This window comes from Natator depressus, chromosome 2, assembly GCF_965152275.1.
Source record: "Natator depressus isolate rNatDep1 chromosome 2, rNatDep2.hap1, whole genome shotgun sequence".
In the NCBI taxonomy this organism is placed as follows: Eukaryota; Metazoa; Chordata; order Testudines; family Cheloniidae; genus Natator; species Natator depressus.
This window is the reverse complement of record NC_134235.1, coordinates 188,525,686-188,542,865: the sequence shown is the minus strand read 5'-3', so window position 1 is coordinate 188,542,865 and position 17,180 is coordinate 188,525,686. Positions and strand designations below refer to the sequence as shown.

General features: G+C 46.3%; 1 protein-coding gene across 2 annotated transcripts in view; it reads right to left on the bottom strand.

The window, feature by feature from the left end:
* The window catches only part of SNRK (SNF related kinase), a 79,921-nt gene that overhangs the window by 50,497 nt on the left and 12,244 nt on the right, over positions 1 to 17,180 (bottom strand). Inside the window, exon 1 of one of the 2 annotated variants that reach the window (XM_074945599.1) lies at positions 8,050 to 8,181. The exons of the other annotated variant lie outside the window; for it this stretch is intronic. Within the exon in view, the coding sequence (XP_074801700.1) occupies positions 8,050 to 8,056 (7 nt within the window). The 5' untranslated portion in view covers positions 8,057 to 8,181. Of the gene's footprint in view, positions 1 to 8,049; positions 8,182 to 17,180 lie in introns of those variants that run through there. 2 annotated transcript variants of the gene reach the window in all.

Sequence of the window (17,180 nt, the reverse complement as noted above, 5' to 3'; positions counted from 1 at the left end):
TGCCCCTGCAGATTTCCTTCTTTTCCCTGCAGAAAATGGCAGGGAAGCAAAGGGAATCTGCACAGGTGCAGGGGGCGACCATGGGCACAGTTTTTGGGGGGACTTCCCCCTTTCAAACGAGGCAAGGCATGGGGGGGCACCTGGGGTTACATACTCTGCAGCTGAACGCTGCCTCTTGGGTCCTAGTGCCAGTCACGTGCCCCTTCTGTGTCCTGGGAGCCTTCCTGTTTTCTATTCTGTGCAACAGTGAGTGCCTGCGGTGGGGCTGGGTAAGACGGGGGTGGAGAAAATGAGGGAAGAGAAGGAAGGGTGAGAGGGTGGGGGGGGGGAGAGGCAGTGGGGGAAGAAGGAGAGATGAAATAGGGCAGGGAGGGGAGAAGGGAGGGGGATGGAGAAAAAAGGGGATGGGGGAATCACGGGGGGGGGGGGGAGGGGGAGGGAGCCGGAGCCTGGCATGCGGCATCCCCTCGACAGCAGCTGGGGCTCCCCCGTTATGCAGGCCCATCGAACCTTGACAAGCTCTACCACCCACACACCCCCAGACCCCACCCCACTGATCCCCAGCCAGCTGCACCTGGACCCCCATCCCATCAAGCTCCACTACCCAACCACCTGGACCCCCTCACTCACCCTCCCGCACTGAGCCCCATCTCCTCACACCCAGACCGTCCCCAAGCCCAAACCACCTTTACCTAGATCCCCTGCACCCGGAACCCCCCAATGAGCCTCTGTGTATCCAGATCTCCCACTGAGCCGCCCATATCCAGACTGCCCCACACAGAAACCTCTCAGCCCACACCTGCATCCCACCACACTAAGCCCCTCCACAGTTGGATCCGGGGCAGGCCTAGCCCTTGCACTGTGTCAGGGGTGGTGAGGTTTCAGGGTGATCTCCCACCTCAATGCAGCCAGTGGCCTGTGCTCCCCATTGCCATGCTGGAGCCACATTTATTGACAAACATTTGCAGAATTTAGCAATATCGTGTGCATAATTTTTAGGCGCAGAATTCCCTCAGGAGTAATATCAGAAGTGAAGTAAGAGTTCTCTCACCCTTCTTAATATGTTAGCCCAGATAGCTAGCATGATCCCTCCCTTCCAGTAGGAGGAAACAAAAAAACTAGAACTTCAAAGGCAATAACTATAATTATCATTTGACACCCTGGCAATCTCCAATTATTGCCATCTCCAGCAGGTAGGAGAAACTAGCCATCTCCAGAGTTTAATTCTTAGACATTAGTGCTTTCTCATTGTTATTTTATTTTTCTTTAGTTAATTGTGTCAGCTCTGCTACTTTTAAAGGTCAAGTCAGCATCTCATCCTTAAACTGCTGGTTCCCACTTCCCATTTGATCATTTGTCTGGGAGCATGTGTAATTTTGTGGGCAAGTTAATGATATAAAGGTAAGGGAGGGATCATTTGATTCGTAAATATTTATAATTTCAATGGCATCATCCTCTGCAGCATGGTGGGCGGTGGACTTGCCCCCCTCACACCCAGGTCCTCCAGCTGGTGAAAATGTTGATATTACAATGTCATTGGAAATGGGTCAAGTTGGATATCATTCGAAAGCCCATTCTCCCACAATGGTACCAAACAAGACAAACCTAGAACAATTTTGTAGATATATTGTTGAGAAAATGTTTACATATCAACTTTTAATTATACTTTAACACAGGCATGTCAAATATGCAGCTTTCACAAAATTAAATTGTGGTCCTTGACTGACAGTACTGTGTTATCAATTAATGCTCAGAACGTGATCTCTGAACTTTTTAATGTTACAGATTACTATAAATGGAAGGTGTGCTTCAAGTTGATTTGCCATCATCAACAAAAAAGAAGCAGTTCAGCAATATTGATTATCAGCTTTATGATGTAAAAAGAATTGTAATGAGTAATTAAGACATCAGTATCCAGGTAGAAATTACTGGAATCCATCTGTAAATGGCATACACAAGTTACATATCATACATTACATAACAATTAATTATGATTACCAAGTAATTTATTACAAAATCCTTGGTCTTTTTGGTCTTGATCATTTTTAGGCATCAGTGGGGAGATGAGCAGTACCAACTAGTTGCTGAATCCTTGAAGAATACCACCATGGAGGACCTGGTTAAACACAACACTCGGTGGCACCTTACACAATATAACAAGCACACCCATAAACTGCATTGGCAAGGTTGGAGAGGAAGTACATCAAGCATCAGGAAAGAGTTGAAAGTGCTAGGACAAGTGCCAACTGTGGTGAGACGCACCTTATAGTAGGTTCTATGGCGTGCATTTCAAGAAGAACCCTACCTTTCTGCTGTAACCCAGAAACCCAACAGTGGTCATTAAACATGATTTCAACATGTGAGACAGGTGAGAAACCGTATGAAGCAGTCACTCTTAGCAAGAGCATTGCATGGAAAGTAAAATGCATGCAACTGACCCAAAAGACACTCAACACATACCACATTGCACTTTTAGTGCTACGCCATGAACATATGTAATGTGATGCATCAAAAGGTAGGAGCAACAGAAACAAATACTGACTTTACTACAGCAAACTGTGTGACTCAGCTGGAGTTCTTAAATTCTCGCAGAGGCTCTAAAGGAGTGGCAATGACTGACAGAGGCTAAATACAGAGAAATATGTGCTTTGATCGGGATTGAAGAGGAACAAATGCTTAGCAGAAAGGCACGTAAAGTATTTATTGAAGATGAACTCTGGGATATGGATGTAGTTTATACGACTTCCTCACAAGTAACCAAGCACCATCTAGACGTATTAAGTGGTGTTAAATGCTAGAGGAGGGGGTGAGGGGTAATTTTAAAGATACAGGATGAGCTTACTTGCACTGGCATACCCATTCGTGTATGACAGACTGAAGCTCATCAGTATCATGGTGAAAGCAGTCTTCAGTGATGAGACAGCTAAAGATGTCAGTCAAATGAATACTTTGGGCTATGATTTGTATGAAGCCTTCAAAATCCAAAGAATTATCTAAGGCTCCATCATTCTATGGGCTCCAATTAAGAACAGACAAAAGCTGTGCTTGAATGCAAAGAATATCAGAGTGAAGGTGGCAGGGACCCTTATAGGGCTGACCACAGACAGGTCATTGTTGGCTCATCTCCTGGTCGTATCCAGATCTCAGCATAATGTTGAGCAACATGAGACTCTGGGAAACTCTGAGTTACCTGTCACACCAGGATTGATGTTTGAATGTGACAAAACAATGTATATATGCCAGGCAAAAAGCAAACTAATGCACATCTTACGTGGTCTTCCTAAGCCAGCACTTATTGACATGACCAGTATCTTGTGCTGGCAGAGGACTTTCACCTTAGCAATCATCGATGGTATAGCTGAGGTACAAGCTCTCAACACATCAGAAACTGTTAATACCTGCTGAGATTTGGCTGAACTTTTCATCCTGAGGCTACAGAGAAAATACTGGGCCTACGACAAAGTCTACCTCATAGCTGACATGTATGCAGAGGATTCAATTAAAAATATTACCAGAAAGTAGTGACTCCATGGCATTGCACCTGTCCAAATCAGAAATCACAATGATTTCAACAATTTCCATCCCACCATCAACCTCAGCCTGGTCCAGTCCACACAAGAGATCTACTTCCTGGATACTACGGTGCTAATAAGTGATGGTCACATAACCACCACCCTATACCGGAAACCTACTGACCGCTATGCCTACCTACATGCCTCCAGCTTTCATCCAGACCACACCACACGATCAATTGCCAAGCTCTATGATACAACCGCATTTGCTCCAACCCCTCAGACAGAGACCAACACCTATAAGATCTCTATCAAGCGTTCTTACAACTACAATACCCACCTGCGGAAGTGAAGAAACAGACTGACAAAGCCAGAAGAGTACCCAGAAGTCACCTACTACAGGACAGGCCCAACAAAGAAAACAACAGAAAGCCACTAGCCATCACCTTCAGCCCCCCACTAAAACCTCTCCAACGCATCATCAAGGATCTACAACCTATCCTGAAGGACGACCCATCACTCTCACAGATCTTGGGAGACAGGCCAGTCCTTGCTTACAGACAGCCCCCCAACCTGAAGCAAATACTCACCAGCAACCACACACCGACTCAACAGAACCACTAACCCAGGAACCTATCCTTGCAACGAAGCCCATTGCCAACTGTGTCCACATATCTATTCAGGGGACACCATCATAGGGCCTAATCACATCAGCCACACTATCAGAGGCTCGTTCACCTGCACATGCACCAATCTGATATATGCCATCATGTGCTAGCAATGCCCCTCTGCCATGTACATTGGCCAAACTGGACAGTCTCTACGTAAAAGAATAAATGGACACAAATCAGACGTCAAGAATTATAATATTCAAAAACCAGTCGGAGAACACTTCAATCTCTTTGGTCACTCGATTACAGACCTAAAAGTGGCAATTCTTCAACAAAAAAACTTCAAAAACAGACTCCAAGGAGAGACTGCTGAATTGGAATTAATTTGAAAACTGGATATAATTTAGGCTTGAATAAAAACTGGGAGCGGATGGGTCATTACACAAAGTAAAACTATTTCCCCATGTTTATTCCCCCCCACCCCCACCCCCGTTCCTCCGACGTTCTTGTCAACTGCTGGAAATGGCCCACCTTGATTATCACTACAAAAGGTTCTCCCCCCCCCCCCCCCCGTGCTGGTAATAGCTCATCTTAAGTGATCACTCTCGTTACAGTGTGTATGGTAACACCCATTGTTTCACGTTCTCTATGTATATAAATCTCCCCACTGTATTTTCCACTGAATGCATTCGATGAAGTGAGCTGTAGCTCACGAAAGCTTATGCTCAAATAAATTTGTTAGTCTCTAAGGTGCCACAAGTACTGCTTTTCTTTTTGCGGATACAGACTAGCATGGCTGCTACTCTGAAACCTGACTCCACAAACTTCTCCAATCTCACAATGAAGAAGCTACTGCTTTATATACCCACAAAGGAGGCGTTAACTAGCAGGAAAAATGCTCCAGCATGCAAAGAATTTCATCTTCACATGGCATAATGAAGCTTCTGCCTCGCAATGGTCAGTGGAGTTTCCTCATAGTTCCCATAAGGAGGCTCATGCTATCAATGTCACAGAGAAAAGTGCAACTAAACTCCAGACTTTTTGCACAAGACAGATGTTCTAGTGCTCTCTCTGAGATGCTACCCAAGACTTCTGCAAGATTCTGTTTTTGTGCCTGCTGCTGAGGAACAGAATTTCTGTATATCCCTCAGAGATGTGTTCCTATCACTCAAACTGTTAAAAGCCACCGTACTGCCAGGTTTCCACATCTTTCAGCATGTGACACTACTGGAAGTTGCCTGGAAAGACCAAAATTATCTTACTGAAAGGCATTTGATTCTGCCTCCAAAGACACTCTCCTCACTCTGAGGCTGCTTGGAATGGCTGAGACAGTCACTGATGAGGCCAAAAATGCACTGGAGGCATTCATATACCAAGTTTACTGTTTAAAAACCAACATTACGACACTGGCAGAGTTGGTGGATGTTTTCCAAGCAGCAGACAAAAGGAGAAAAATCAACATGGACAAGGGTGCGTTTATACCTGCTAATAAGAGGGAAATTTATCAAGCAACAGAATGGCTCCAGGATGATCGAGCGCATCCAAAACTACCCTTTGCTATCGCACATGGATGGGTCTTGGAGGATGGACTAATCACACCAGCTATATGTGAAATACTATGCATTCCTGAATCGATCTTTCAGCGAATCAAACACTCATGTGCAAAGACCAGGTACTCACAATCTTGCAAATGTTTGGCTGGCACCCTGTTTTGTATGGAGATGTGCGAGTGTGGCTTGAACAAGGATTAGTGACACAACATGTTTAGCAGTGGTGCCCCAGACAGATGTCACTGATGAATAAATATTTTCAGTCCTACATGTCAAGGACAACTTCCCTAGGATTAGGCAAGATCAATGTCCTTTTAATGTAAGCAATGTATACCTGTGTTTAAGTAGAATTTTTAAAAAATTCAATTTGTAAACGTTTTCTCCAATATATATCTACGTAACTATTCTAGGTTTGTCATGTTTGGTACCACTGTGATCACTGGAAAAGGGGCTGAATGATACCCAACTCAACCCATTTCCAAAGACATTGCATTATCAAAAATTTCCACCAACAGGACGACCTACAGCTGGAAGCGAGTCCCCCCCGCCATGCCACAGAGGACACCATGGAAATTATGATACATTAGTACGAATCCAATGACTCCTCCCTTAACTTTCTATGACTAACTTGACCACAGAATGAGATTTTATTACATTATGCTCCAAGACAAATCACAATAGTCACCATGTGAAAGACAAATTACACAGTAATTGTGTACACAGTAACTGGAGCTTAAGGTGTGTTGTCTATAACAATGATTCTCAAACTTTTTTGGACCAGGACCCATTTGTAAACATTGATGGCCAGTTCCAACCCAGTAAATAGCTTAAGTAGAAAACAAACACTTTGGCCCCAAAATACTTATTACCCACCACATGTAACAAACAAACAATACATAAGTTGCTACACAGCCAGTAGCAGCACAGAAGTAAGGGTGGCAATATCATGGCTTGCCACCCTTCCTTCTGCGCTGCTGCTGGTGGCGGCACTGCCTTCAGAGCTGGGCACCTAGCCAGCAGCCGCCACTCTCCATCAGCCCAGCTCTAAAGGTAGCACCGCCGCCAGCAGCAGCATAGAAGTAAGCGTGGCAATATCATTGGTATGGACAGCATTAACATACAGTGAAGCACAAGCGGAATCTATTTTTTAAAAAGTTGTACGCAAAACATGATTTTAAAATTTGTTTGCAACCCTTTCGTACATTCTTGCGACCCACTTTTGAGTTGCCACCCATGAGTTGAGAAACACTGATCCATATATATATTTTCTACTATTGCTGCACATGTGCCCCACACACTAAAGATTGGAGTCTTTTGGCCAATAGTGCCCACTGGGTCCGCATGTGCAGCAAATGCCCCCTTGCACTTCCATCCCAAAGTCACAAAGGGCAGTGCAGGGCCAATCCCAGAATCCAATTTACACTAGGACCCCCCTAGCAAAGGGAAAGGAGGTCAGGTTGTGTTGCCCATATATATATATATTTTATACAACTCAAAGAATTCTAGTTACTGTGCAGGTAAAGCAACTCTTCAAGTGCTTGTCTATATACATATTCCACTCTTGATGGCTCTCAAGCAGTAACCCGAACTAAGGTGGTGGGTGGTTAAAGTCTTATCTAGACTCTAAACAACCCTGCCAAAAGCAGCATCTGCTCTCAAACCTTCCATTAAAGAACAGTGTTTATTAAAGGTATGTATGGAACCCCGGGTGGATGCTTTACAAATGTCCATTATCGTACTACTTCTCAAGGAAGCAGCAGAAGCTGCTTGCATTCTAGTGGAATGCGTTATAATATTAAATGGAGAATAATGTTACTAGTTTCAGCAGAATTCAATAACCAATTTAGATTATGTCTGGAAGTGAACGGTAGGGTCTTTCATCCTCTCTGCAAAGGACAATTGCCTTAGGGAGGCCCTGAAGGGTTTTTTTTTTTTTTTTCTGTAAGTAAAAGGCTACAGCCCTATGATCATTAAGGGTATGTCATTAAAAGTCCCTGTGATTAGACTGAGGTCTGGGGAAAATGTAGGTAGATGGACAGTCTGATTTAAAAACAGAAGTCTGACAATATTTTCAGTAAGAAATTAGGGCGTGGCTTAAGAAACACCAGTTCAGAATGGAAAACAGGATAGATGTAGTATGCCTTGAGTGCCCCTCTCTCCACAGTCCTCTTAACTGATGTAATTACTAGTAGGAAGGTTTTCATGGATAGGTGTAGAAGGGAATTTGCCATGGGCTCAAACAGGGATCCCATGAGGCCCCCCAGTGCTACATTAAGGATCCATGTGGGGATTGCCTTCCCTTTTAAGTAGAAAAACCCTTAAACCCCCTGAGGAAGCTGAACATTGTAGGATGGGGAAAAAACAGAAAACACTTACCATTCATCTACAGGGGTAAACAGCTGAAAGATGCAACCTGGCAGAGCTAAGTGAAAGCCCAGAGTTCTTTAGAGAGCAGATAATCTAACACTGCAGAAATGTACATCTCAAGAGGCTGTAAGTGATGATGTTCACACCAAGCCAAAAATCTTCTCCACTTAGTAAGTTTGTCTGATGGAGTCTTTCCTATTATTTCTTATGTTCTGTACATCAGTCGATCATAACTTCTATTCTGAGATCCATCCAGAAAACATGCTGTGAGATGTAGGGTGGACAGGTTGGAACAGAGGATGGCTCCTTCGTTCTGAGACAGCAGGTCTGGAATTAGTTTCAGAGGACAAAAATAATTGCATCACTTCTGTGCACCAGACCTATCTCAGCTAGGCAGAAACTATCAGCATGACCTTGCCTTCATCTTGTCTGAACTTTCAACTACACTTGGGAGCAGTGGAATTAGTGGATAAGCACATCTCAGTGCATTGGACCACGAAATGAGAAACATGTGAAAGTGAAACTCTGTCCACCTCTGGAACAGAAAATTTGACACTTCTTTTTCCTGTCCCTCCCAAGTAAGTCTAATGATGGACGACCACATTCCTTGAAAATTGACAAACCACTGAATTGTGAATTCTCCATCCACTTGTGGTCTAACAAAGAGTCTGCTCAAGTCATCCACCAGAATGTTCCAGAGACCTAGAAGATGAATTGCAGAGAGAGATAACTAAGCCCTGGTCTACACTACGAGCTGAGGTCGAATTTAGCAGCATTAAATCGATTTAACCCGGCACCCGTACACACGACGAAGCCCTTTTTTTTTTTTTTTGACTTAAAGGGCTCTTAAAATTGATTTCTTTTCTCCACCCCCCGACAAGGGGATTAGCGCTGAAATCAGCCTTGCGGGGTCGAATTTGGGATACTGTGGACACAATTAGACGGTATTGGTCTCCGGGAGCTATCCCGGAGTGCCCCTTTGTGACCGCTCTGGACAGCACTCTCAACTCAGATGCACTGGCCAGGTAGACAGGAAAAGGCCCACGAACTTTTGAATTTCATTTCCTGTTTGGCCAGCGTGACAAGCTGCAGGTGAGTGCAGAGCTCATCAGCAGAAATGACCATAATGGAGTCCCAGAAGCGCAAAAGAGCTCCAGCCTGGACCGAACGGGAGGTACGAGATCTGATCGCTGTATGGGGAGAGGAATCCGTGCTATCAGAACTCCGTTCCAGTTTTCGAAATGCCAAAACATTTGTCAAAATCTCCCAGGGCATGAAGGACAAAGGCCATAACAGGGACCTGAAGCAGTGTCGCATGAAACTTAAGGAGCTGAGGCAAGCCTACCAGAAAACCAGAGAGGCAAACGGCCGCTCCAGGTCAGAGCCCCAAACATGCCGCTTCTATGATGAGCTGCATGCCATTTTAGGGGGTTCAGCCACCACTACCCCAACAGCGTGCTTTGACTCCTTCAATGGAGAGGGAGGCAACACGGAAGCAGGTTTGGGGAACGAGGAAGATTATGATGATGAGGAGGTTGTAGATAGCTCACAGCAAGCAAGCGGAGAAACCGGTTTTCCCCGACAGTCAGGAACTGTTTCTCACCCTGGACCTGGAGCCAGTACCCCCTGAACTCACCCAAGGCTGCCTCCTGGACCTGCCAGGTGGAAAAGGGACCTCTGGTGAATGTACCTTTTTAAATAGTATACCTGGTTTAAAAGCAAGCATGTTTAATGATTAATTTGCCCGGGCATTCACGGCCAGGACAGCTACTGGAAAAGTCTGTTAACGTGTCTGGGGATGGAGTGGAAATCCTCCAGGGTCATCTCCATAAAGCTCTCCTGGATGTACTCCCAGAGCCTTTGCAAAAGGTTTCTGGGGAGGGCAGCCTTATTCCGTCCACCATGGTAGGACACTTTACCACGCCAGGCCAGTAGCACGTAGTCAGGAATCATTGCAGAAGAAAGCATTGCAGCGTATGTTTGCTGGCGTTCAAACAACATCCATTCTTTCTCTCTCTGTGTCATCCTCAGGAGAGTGATATCATTCATGGTCACCTGGTTGAAATAGGATGCTTTTCTTAAGGGGACATTCAGAGGTGGCCATTCCTGCTGGGCTGTTTGCCTGTGGCTGAACAGAAATGTTCCCCACTGTTAGCCACGGGGAGGCGGGGGGGAGGGTTAGCCACACGGTGGGGGGAGGCAAAATGCGACCTTGTAACGAAAGCACATGTGCTATGTATGTAGTGTTAACAGCAAGGTTTACCGTGAAAGAATGTACCCATTGTTCTAGAAAACGTGTTTTTAAATACCACTGTCCCTTTTTTTTCCCTCCACCAGCTGCATGTGTTTCAAGGATCACAGGATCTTCTCCTTCCCGGAGGCTAGCAAAGATTAGAAGGCAAAAAAAAAAAAAAACAAACAAACAAACAAAAAAAAACACGCACTCGCAATGAAATGTTCTCTGAGCTCATGCTGTCCTCCCACACTGACAGAGCACAGACGAATGCGTGGAGGAAGACAATGTCAGAGTGCAGGAAAGCACAAAGTGACCAGGAGGAGAGGTGGCAGGCTGAAGAGAGGGCTGAAGCTGAAAGGTGGCGGCAGCATGATGAGAGGAAGCAGGATTCAACGCGGAGGCTGCTGGAGGTTCAAACTAATATGCTCCAGCGTACGGTTGAGCTGCAGGAAAGGCAGCAGGAGCACAGGTCGCTGCTACAGCCCCTGTGTAACCAACCGCCCTCTTCCCCAAGCTCCATAGCCTCCTCACCCAAACGCCCAAGAACTTGGTGGGGGGAGCCCCCTCTGGCTACCCAGCCACTCCACCCCAGAGGATTGCCCAAGCAACAGAAGGCTGGCATTCAATAAGTTGTAAACTCTTCAAGTGCTGTGTGGCCTTGTCCTTCCCTCCTCCACCACCCCTGCCAGTGCTTCCCTCCTCCACTACCTCTCCTGGGCTACCTTGGCAGTTATCCCCCTATTTGTGTGATGAATTAATAAAGAATGCATGATTCTGAAGCAACAATGACTTTATTGCCTCTGCAAGCGGTGATCAAAGGGAGGAGGAGAGGGTGGTTAGCTTACAGGGAAGTAGAGTGAACCAAGGGGCGGGGGGGGTTTCATCAAGTAGAAACAAACAGAACTTTCACACCGTAGCCTGCCCAGTCATGAAACTGGTTTTCAAAGCTTCTCTGATGCGCACCGTGCTCTCCTGTGCTCTTCTAACCGCCCTGGTGTCTGGCTGCGCCTAACCAGCGGCCAGGCAATTTGCCTCAACCTCCCACCCCGCCATAAACGTCTCCCCCTTACTCTCACAGATAATTTGGAGCGCACAGCAAGAAGTAATAACAGGGGAATATCGGTTTCGCTGAGGTCTAACCAAGTCAGTAAACTGCGCCAGCGCGCTTTTAAACGTCCAAATGCACATTCTACCACCATTCTGCACTTGCTCAGCCTGTAGTTGAACAGCTCCTGACTACTGTCCAGGCTGCCTGTGTATGGCTTCATGAGCCATGGCATTCAGGGGTAGCCTGGGTCCTCAAGGATAATTATAGGCATTTCAACATCCCCAATGGTTATTTTCTGGTCTGGGAATAAAGTCCCTTCCTGCAGCTTTTGAAACAGACCAGAGTTCCCGAAGATGCGAGCATCATGTACCTTTCCATGCCATCCCACGTTGATGGTGGTGAAACATCCCTTGTGATCCACCAGTGCTTGCAGCACTATTGAAAAGTACCCCTTGCGGTTTATGTACTCGCCGACTTGGTGCTCCGGTGCCAAGATAGGGATATGGGTTCCGTCTATGGCCCCACCACTGTTAGGGAATCCCATTGCCGCAAAGCCATCCACTATGACCTGCACGTTTCCCAGGGTCACTACCCTTGATATCAGCAGATCTTTGATTGCGTTGGCTACTTGCATCACAGCAGCCCCTACAATAGATTTGCCCACTCCAAATTGATTCCTGACTGACTGGTAGCTGTCTGGCGCTGCAAGCTTCCACAGGGCTATTGCCACTCGCTTCTCAACTATGAGGGCTGCTCTCATCTTGGTATTCTTGCGCCTCAGGGTAGGGGAAAGCAAGTTACAAAGTTCCATGAAAGTGCCCTTACTCATGCGAAAGTTTTGCAGCCACTGGGAATCATCCCAGACCTGCAACACTATGCGGTCCCACCAGTCTGTGCTTGTTTCCCGGGCCCAGAATCGGCGTTCCACCGCATGAACCTGCCCCATTAGCACCATGATGCCCACGTTGCCAGGGCCCGTGCTTTGAGAGAAGTCTGTGTCCATGTCCTCATCACTCTCGTCACCGCGCTGACATCGCCTACTCGCCCGGTTTCGCTTTGCCAGGTTCTGCATACAGTGCTGGACAATGCGCGTGGTGTTTACTGTGCTCCAAATTGCCGAAGTGATCTGAGCGGGCTCCATGCTTACAGAAAAAAAGCGCGGAATGATTGTCTGTCGTTGCTCTGACGGAGGGAGGGGCGACTGACAACACGGCTTACAGGGTTGGCTTACAGGGAATTAAAATCAACAAAGGGGGTGGCTTTACAGCAAGGAGAAACAAAAACAACTGTCACACAGAATGGCCCCCTCAAGGATTGAACTCAAAACCCTGGGTTTAGAAGGCCAATGCTCAACCCAATGAGCTATCCCTCCCCCCAGTATTTCAGGCAGGACTGAATCTCCATTAAACTTTTCAAGGTGCCCCTGACAGACCTCACCGAAACAATTGTCAGCCGTTGATTTCACAAAGGGAGGGAGCGATGGGGGGGGAGCAAATGAATACAAAACAAATCTGGTGTATTTCTTGTTTTGATCCACTCCATCTATCTTTTACATCTTTGGCTAGCAGCACACGGTGCAGAAGGACTGCTAGCCATCCTCATCTCCTGCCTGCTCGGCAGAAGACGATACAATAGGACTGCCAGCAGGACTAAAGAGAATGACCTGGTCGAGTTACTCCTATTTTAGTCCCTGCGCCCATGTCTGCCCAGGCACTCCTGACCGACCCTACCAAGGCGGCCAGAAGCACCTCTGACACGATGACGATGGTTATCAGGCCTATTGCACCGTCTGCTGCCACAAGGCAATGAGCTGCTGCTGTGCAGCAATGCAGTACGGCGTCTGCCAGCACCCAGGAGATGTAGGGTGACAGTTAGCTGAGCGGGCTCCATGCCTGCCGTGGTATGGCGTCTGCACAGATAACTCAGGGAAAAAGGCGCAAAACCATTGTCTGCCGTTGCTTTCATGGAGGGAGGGAGGGCCTGACGACATGTACACAGAACCGCCCACGACAATGTTCTTGCCCCATTAGGCATTGGGATCTCAACCCAGAATTCCAATGGGCGGCGGAGACTGCGGGAACTGTGGGATAGCTACCCACAGTGCAACGGTCCAGAAGTCGACGCTAGCTTCGGTACTGTGGGAGCACTCCGCCGAGTTAATGCACTTAGAGCATTTTGTGTAGGGACACACACAATCAACTATATAAAAACGATTTCTAAAAAAACAACTTATAAATTCGACCTAATTTCATGGTGTAAATATACCCTAAGGCACTAGTTTCATAAATGAACTGCCTCTTGGCACAGAGGAGATGACCACGGCTCTTCCTTCCTGTTTATATAAAACATAGCAGTTATGCTGTCTGTCATGATCTGAATGTACAGCCTTTGAATCAGAGGAAAGAAGTGTATGTACGCTTTGCAAACAACTCCGAGTTCCAATATAGTTGTGTGAATGAGTCTCCTCATGAGTCCACCTGTCTCATGCTTGGTTGGTGTTCTAGGCGCACTCCCAAACCCAGATGTGAGGCATCTGCCATTACAGTTTTGGCTGGAAGAGTGGAGAGAAGGGAATTCCTCTGCACTCCTTCCTAGGGTCCATCCAACAGCTCAATAAGGAGAAAACATCTTACTGAATGTCTGAGGCATGTCCAAGTTGGGCCTGCTCAGAATGTAAACTGATTTCGTAAGGCCTGCATGTAGAATACAGGTTAGCCTGGCATGCTGTGAGGCAAAAGTGCAGGCCGCCATGTGATCCCAGCAGGCTCAGACAAATTCTTCTCTTGTTTGAGAATTTGTCTGAAGTTACATGATGTGCACGCACCGTTTCAAAACCTATCCTGGGGTAAATGAGCTCTTGCTGTCTTGGAGTCAAAACAATCCTTATAAAATCTGTTGCATTAGTGTCAAAATGGACTTTTCAGCTGAAGGACATGAAGAGCTGAAGAATTCACTGAATGGAGTTCTGCACATGATGCTGAGACTTCCCTCTGATAAGCCAGTTGTGGATACCCTTAAGGAGCTAGGGGATAATAGCCTATGTCTACCCTGAAATTAGACACCAACAGCTGGCTTGTGCCAGCTGACTCAGGCTCACAGGGCTCAGGCTAAGGGGCTGTTTAATTGCATTGTAGACGTTTGGTCTCAGGCTGCAGCCCGAGTGCTGGGACCCTCCCACCTCACAGGGTCCTAGAGCCCAGGCTCCAGCCCAAGCCTGAATGTTCACACCACAATTAAACAGCCCCTTTGCCCAAGCCCCACAAGCCCGAGTCAGCAGGCATGGGCCAGCTGCAGATTTTTAATCAAATATAGACATACCCCATTGTGTGCAGCTCCCACCACTACACTCTGTTAAACACTTAAGTGCTACGAAGAGGCAAAAGGTAGAACTCTGTACTGGAAGTGGTTATGACCTACCAAGAATCTTAAGAATTTCTTGTGTGCAAGATGTATGGCAATATGAAAGCAGGCACTATAGAGGGCGAGAGCCGCAAAACAATTTTCTGGATCTAGAGCTGGCATTACAGAGGCTGTGGTGACCATTCTAAACTTTTTCTGGCAGATGTAGGTATTGGACACACTCAAATCCATAAATGGCTTCGATCACACTGTTTGGGTATGAGGAATTATAGTAGAAACATTTCTCCTGCATTGTTACCAAGTTTCATAACACCACCACCCCGCCCCCCCCCAAAAAGAGGTAGTTTCCAAAAGGGAAGCAAAGAAGGAAAATCAAAAGTGATTAATTTGCATCTCTCCACAAGCCCATCAAAAGAATTGCTTACTTGCTGAAGCCAGCTGGGAGGCAGAAGTAGCTGATCTAAAAGATTTTCTCTTCTGAAGTCACTGACACTTTCAAGGAAGTTCTGAGGACCTTGGACAGTGCTTAGTGCCATTTTTTGACTAGAGTAAGAATGGGATCTACTCTTTCCTCTTCACTGCAGCATGCAGATTCCTAAAGAACAAAGTATGGCACAGGAATCCTTCGAGATGTGAAGGGCATCATCCGTCTTTCTGCTGAACAAACTGGAGCCCATGAACAGAACATCCTCCACTGTATATTGCACTTCTCTTGAGATCCCAGAACTCTAGAGTCCAAGAAAAGTGTCGTCACTATAGGTGAGGCCATGAACCAACTAGTGGTACCCACAGCATTCAGTGCTGCCTGCAGAGATGTTCTTGCATCTAACTGCCCCATAGCAATCAGGGACCTGAAGTCTTCTTTCTGTGACAGTTTGTCTCTGCAGACTAAACTTATTGTAATTAACATCAGAGAGCAAGAAGAGCCTCATAGTTTGAAATTCTACCTCTCAGACTTGCCCAGGTAACTCTTAAAATTGAACAGATTCATTTCCATTTCAGATAGAGTCACTTTAGGTTGATGCAGCCTATGCTTTCAATTCACAGCAGCAACAACTAAAAACCCTGGTAGCAGATGTGAAAAAATATTCTGTTCTTACCAACAGTACATACTACCTCTGACCTGCTTTTCTGAATTTGGGACAACAGTTGCTGGTATCTGCCAGATATTTTTAGGAGATTCCAATACGGCTTTGTTAATGGCAAGAAGTGTGCAAAATGTTCAAAAACTTATGAGGGGCCTCCTGCACCTCTTCAAATGAAATATGGAGTGATTCAGTTACCCTTCTCACCAAATACTGGAAGCCTTTATAGACATCCAGATGAAAGGATTACTGACACATTTGGAAACGAAGAGGAGATAGCCACTGGTGCCTGCATGTCCTAATCTTGTCTTGGGGCTGTTCTTCCTCTGCAGGCAGAGGGTCATCACGGGATGTCTGAGGTTACAACGTTCTCTGCCTCTCAGTAGCTCTCTCTCTCTCTGAGATGGTGCATAAGAGATAAACCAATATGGACCCCAAGGTTCCAGTATGGCCATGCAGGAACAGTACAGAGAAAAGGAGTATGGGCCAAAAGGGAAGGGTACAAGGGCATAAAGCTACCCTCATAACTCCTACAGATCTAAACATAGGAGACTCTAGACTCTTTCTGATCCACAGAACTTGGAAAAGGAGTCCTAGGGGAACAGTTGGAGAACTTGCCTCTTTTTTTGTGAGTCAGATGAAGAATACGAAAATTCCATCTCTAAAGGTGGGGCTGCTGAGGCAGCACTAATAGGTTGTAACCCAGCAGCAGGTGGTGCTGAAGACAAGGTTGGTACCACTGAAGCAGCAGGCATGAGTACCGATGGAACGTTAAGCTCAAGAGACAATAAGAGAGACTTAGGCTCCTCCATAACGTAGAGCTTCTTCAGTAATGTGTACCTCATCAGTACCAGGATATATGGTGCTGCAAATCTCAAATCTAATGTGCAGCCCATAAGGGTAGCCCGAGTCAATTCACTTGGTACTGACATGCTTGGTACTGATATTTTCATCAGTGCTGAAGAGGTAGCAACCAATAAAGACACACACAGTGCCGAAATAACCTAAATAACCATTGTCTTGGTACTACTCAAGAACACTGTACCCTGCAGTGTGCAGTATCAGTTAGCCAGTACCATGTTCCCTTGAATCTCCTCCAGTATTCAGTTCAAGCTGTGGAGACTCCTTAGACTGGGAGTCAAGAGGCTGTTTTGACCTCTTCTTTACATTAGAGATATGAGAACTGACTAATTTTAGAGGCGGAGCAATGCTCCTTACACTCAGGAACATTAACAGGGACAGTCCTACCAAAATCTCTGAAATTGCAGCTTGCTTACTGGAGCCCTGCAGCTAACTGAAGCCAAGCTGACACGGGCACTTTTGGACACAACAGACTGATGACCAGGAATGGGTCAGACAGACCTGGATCTGAGGCAGGCTGCATGGAGTGGTTAAGTGGAACATTTTAAGC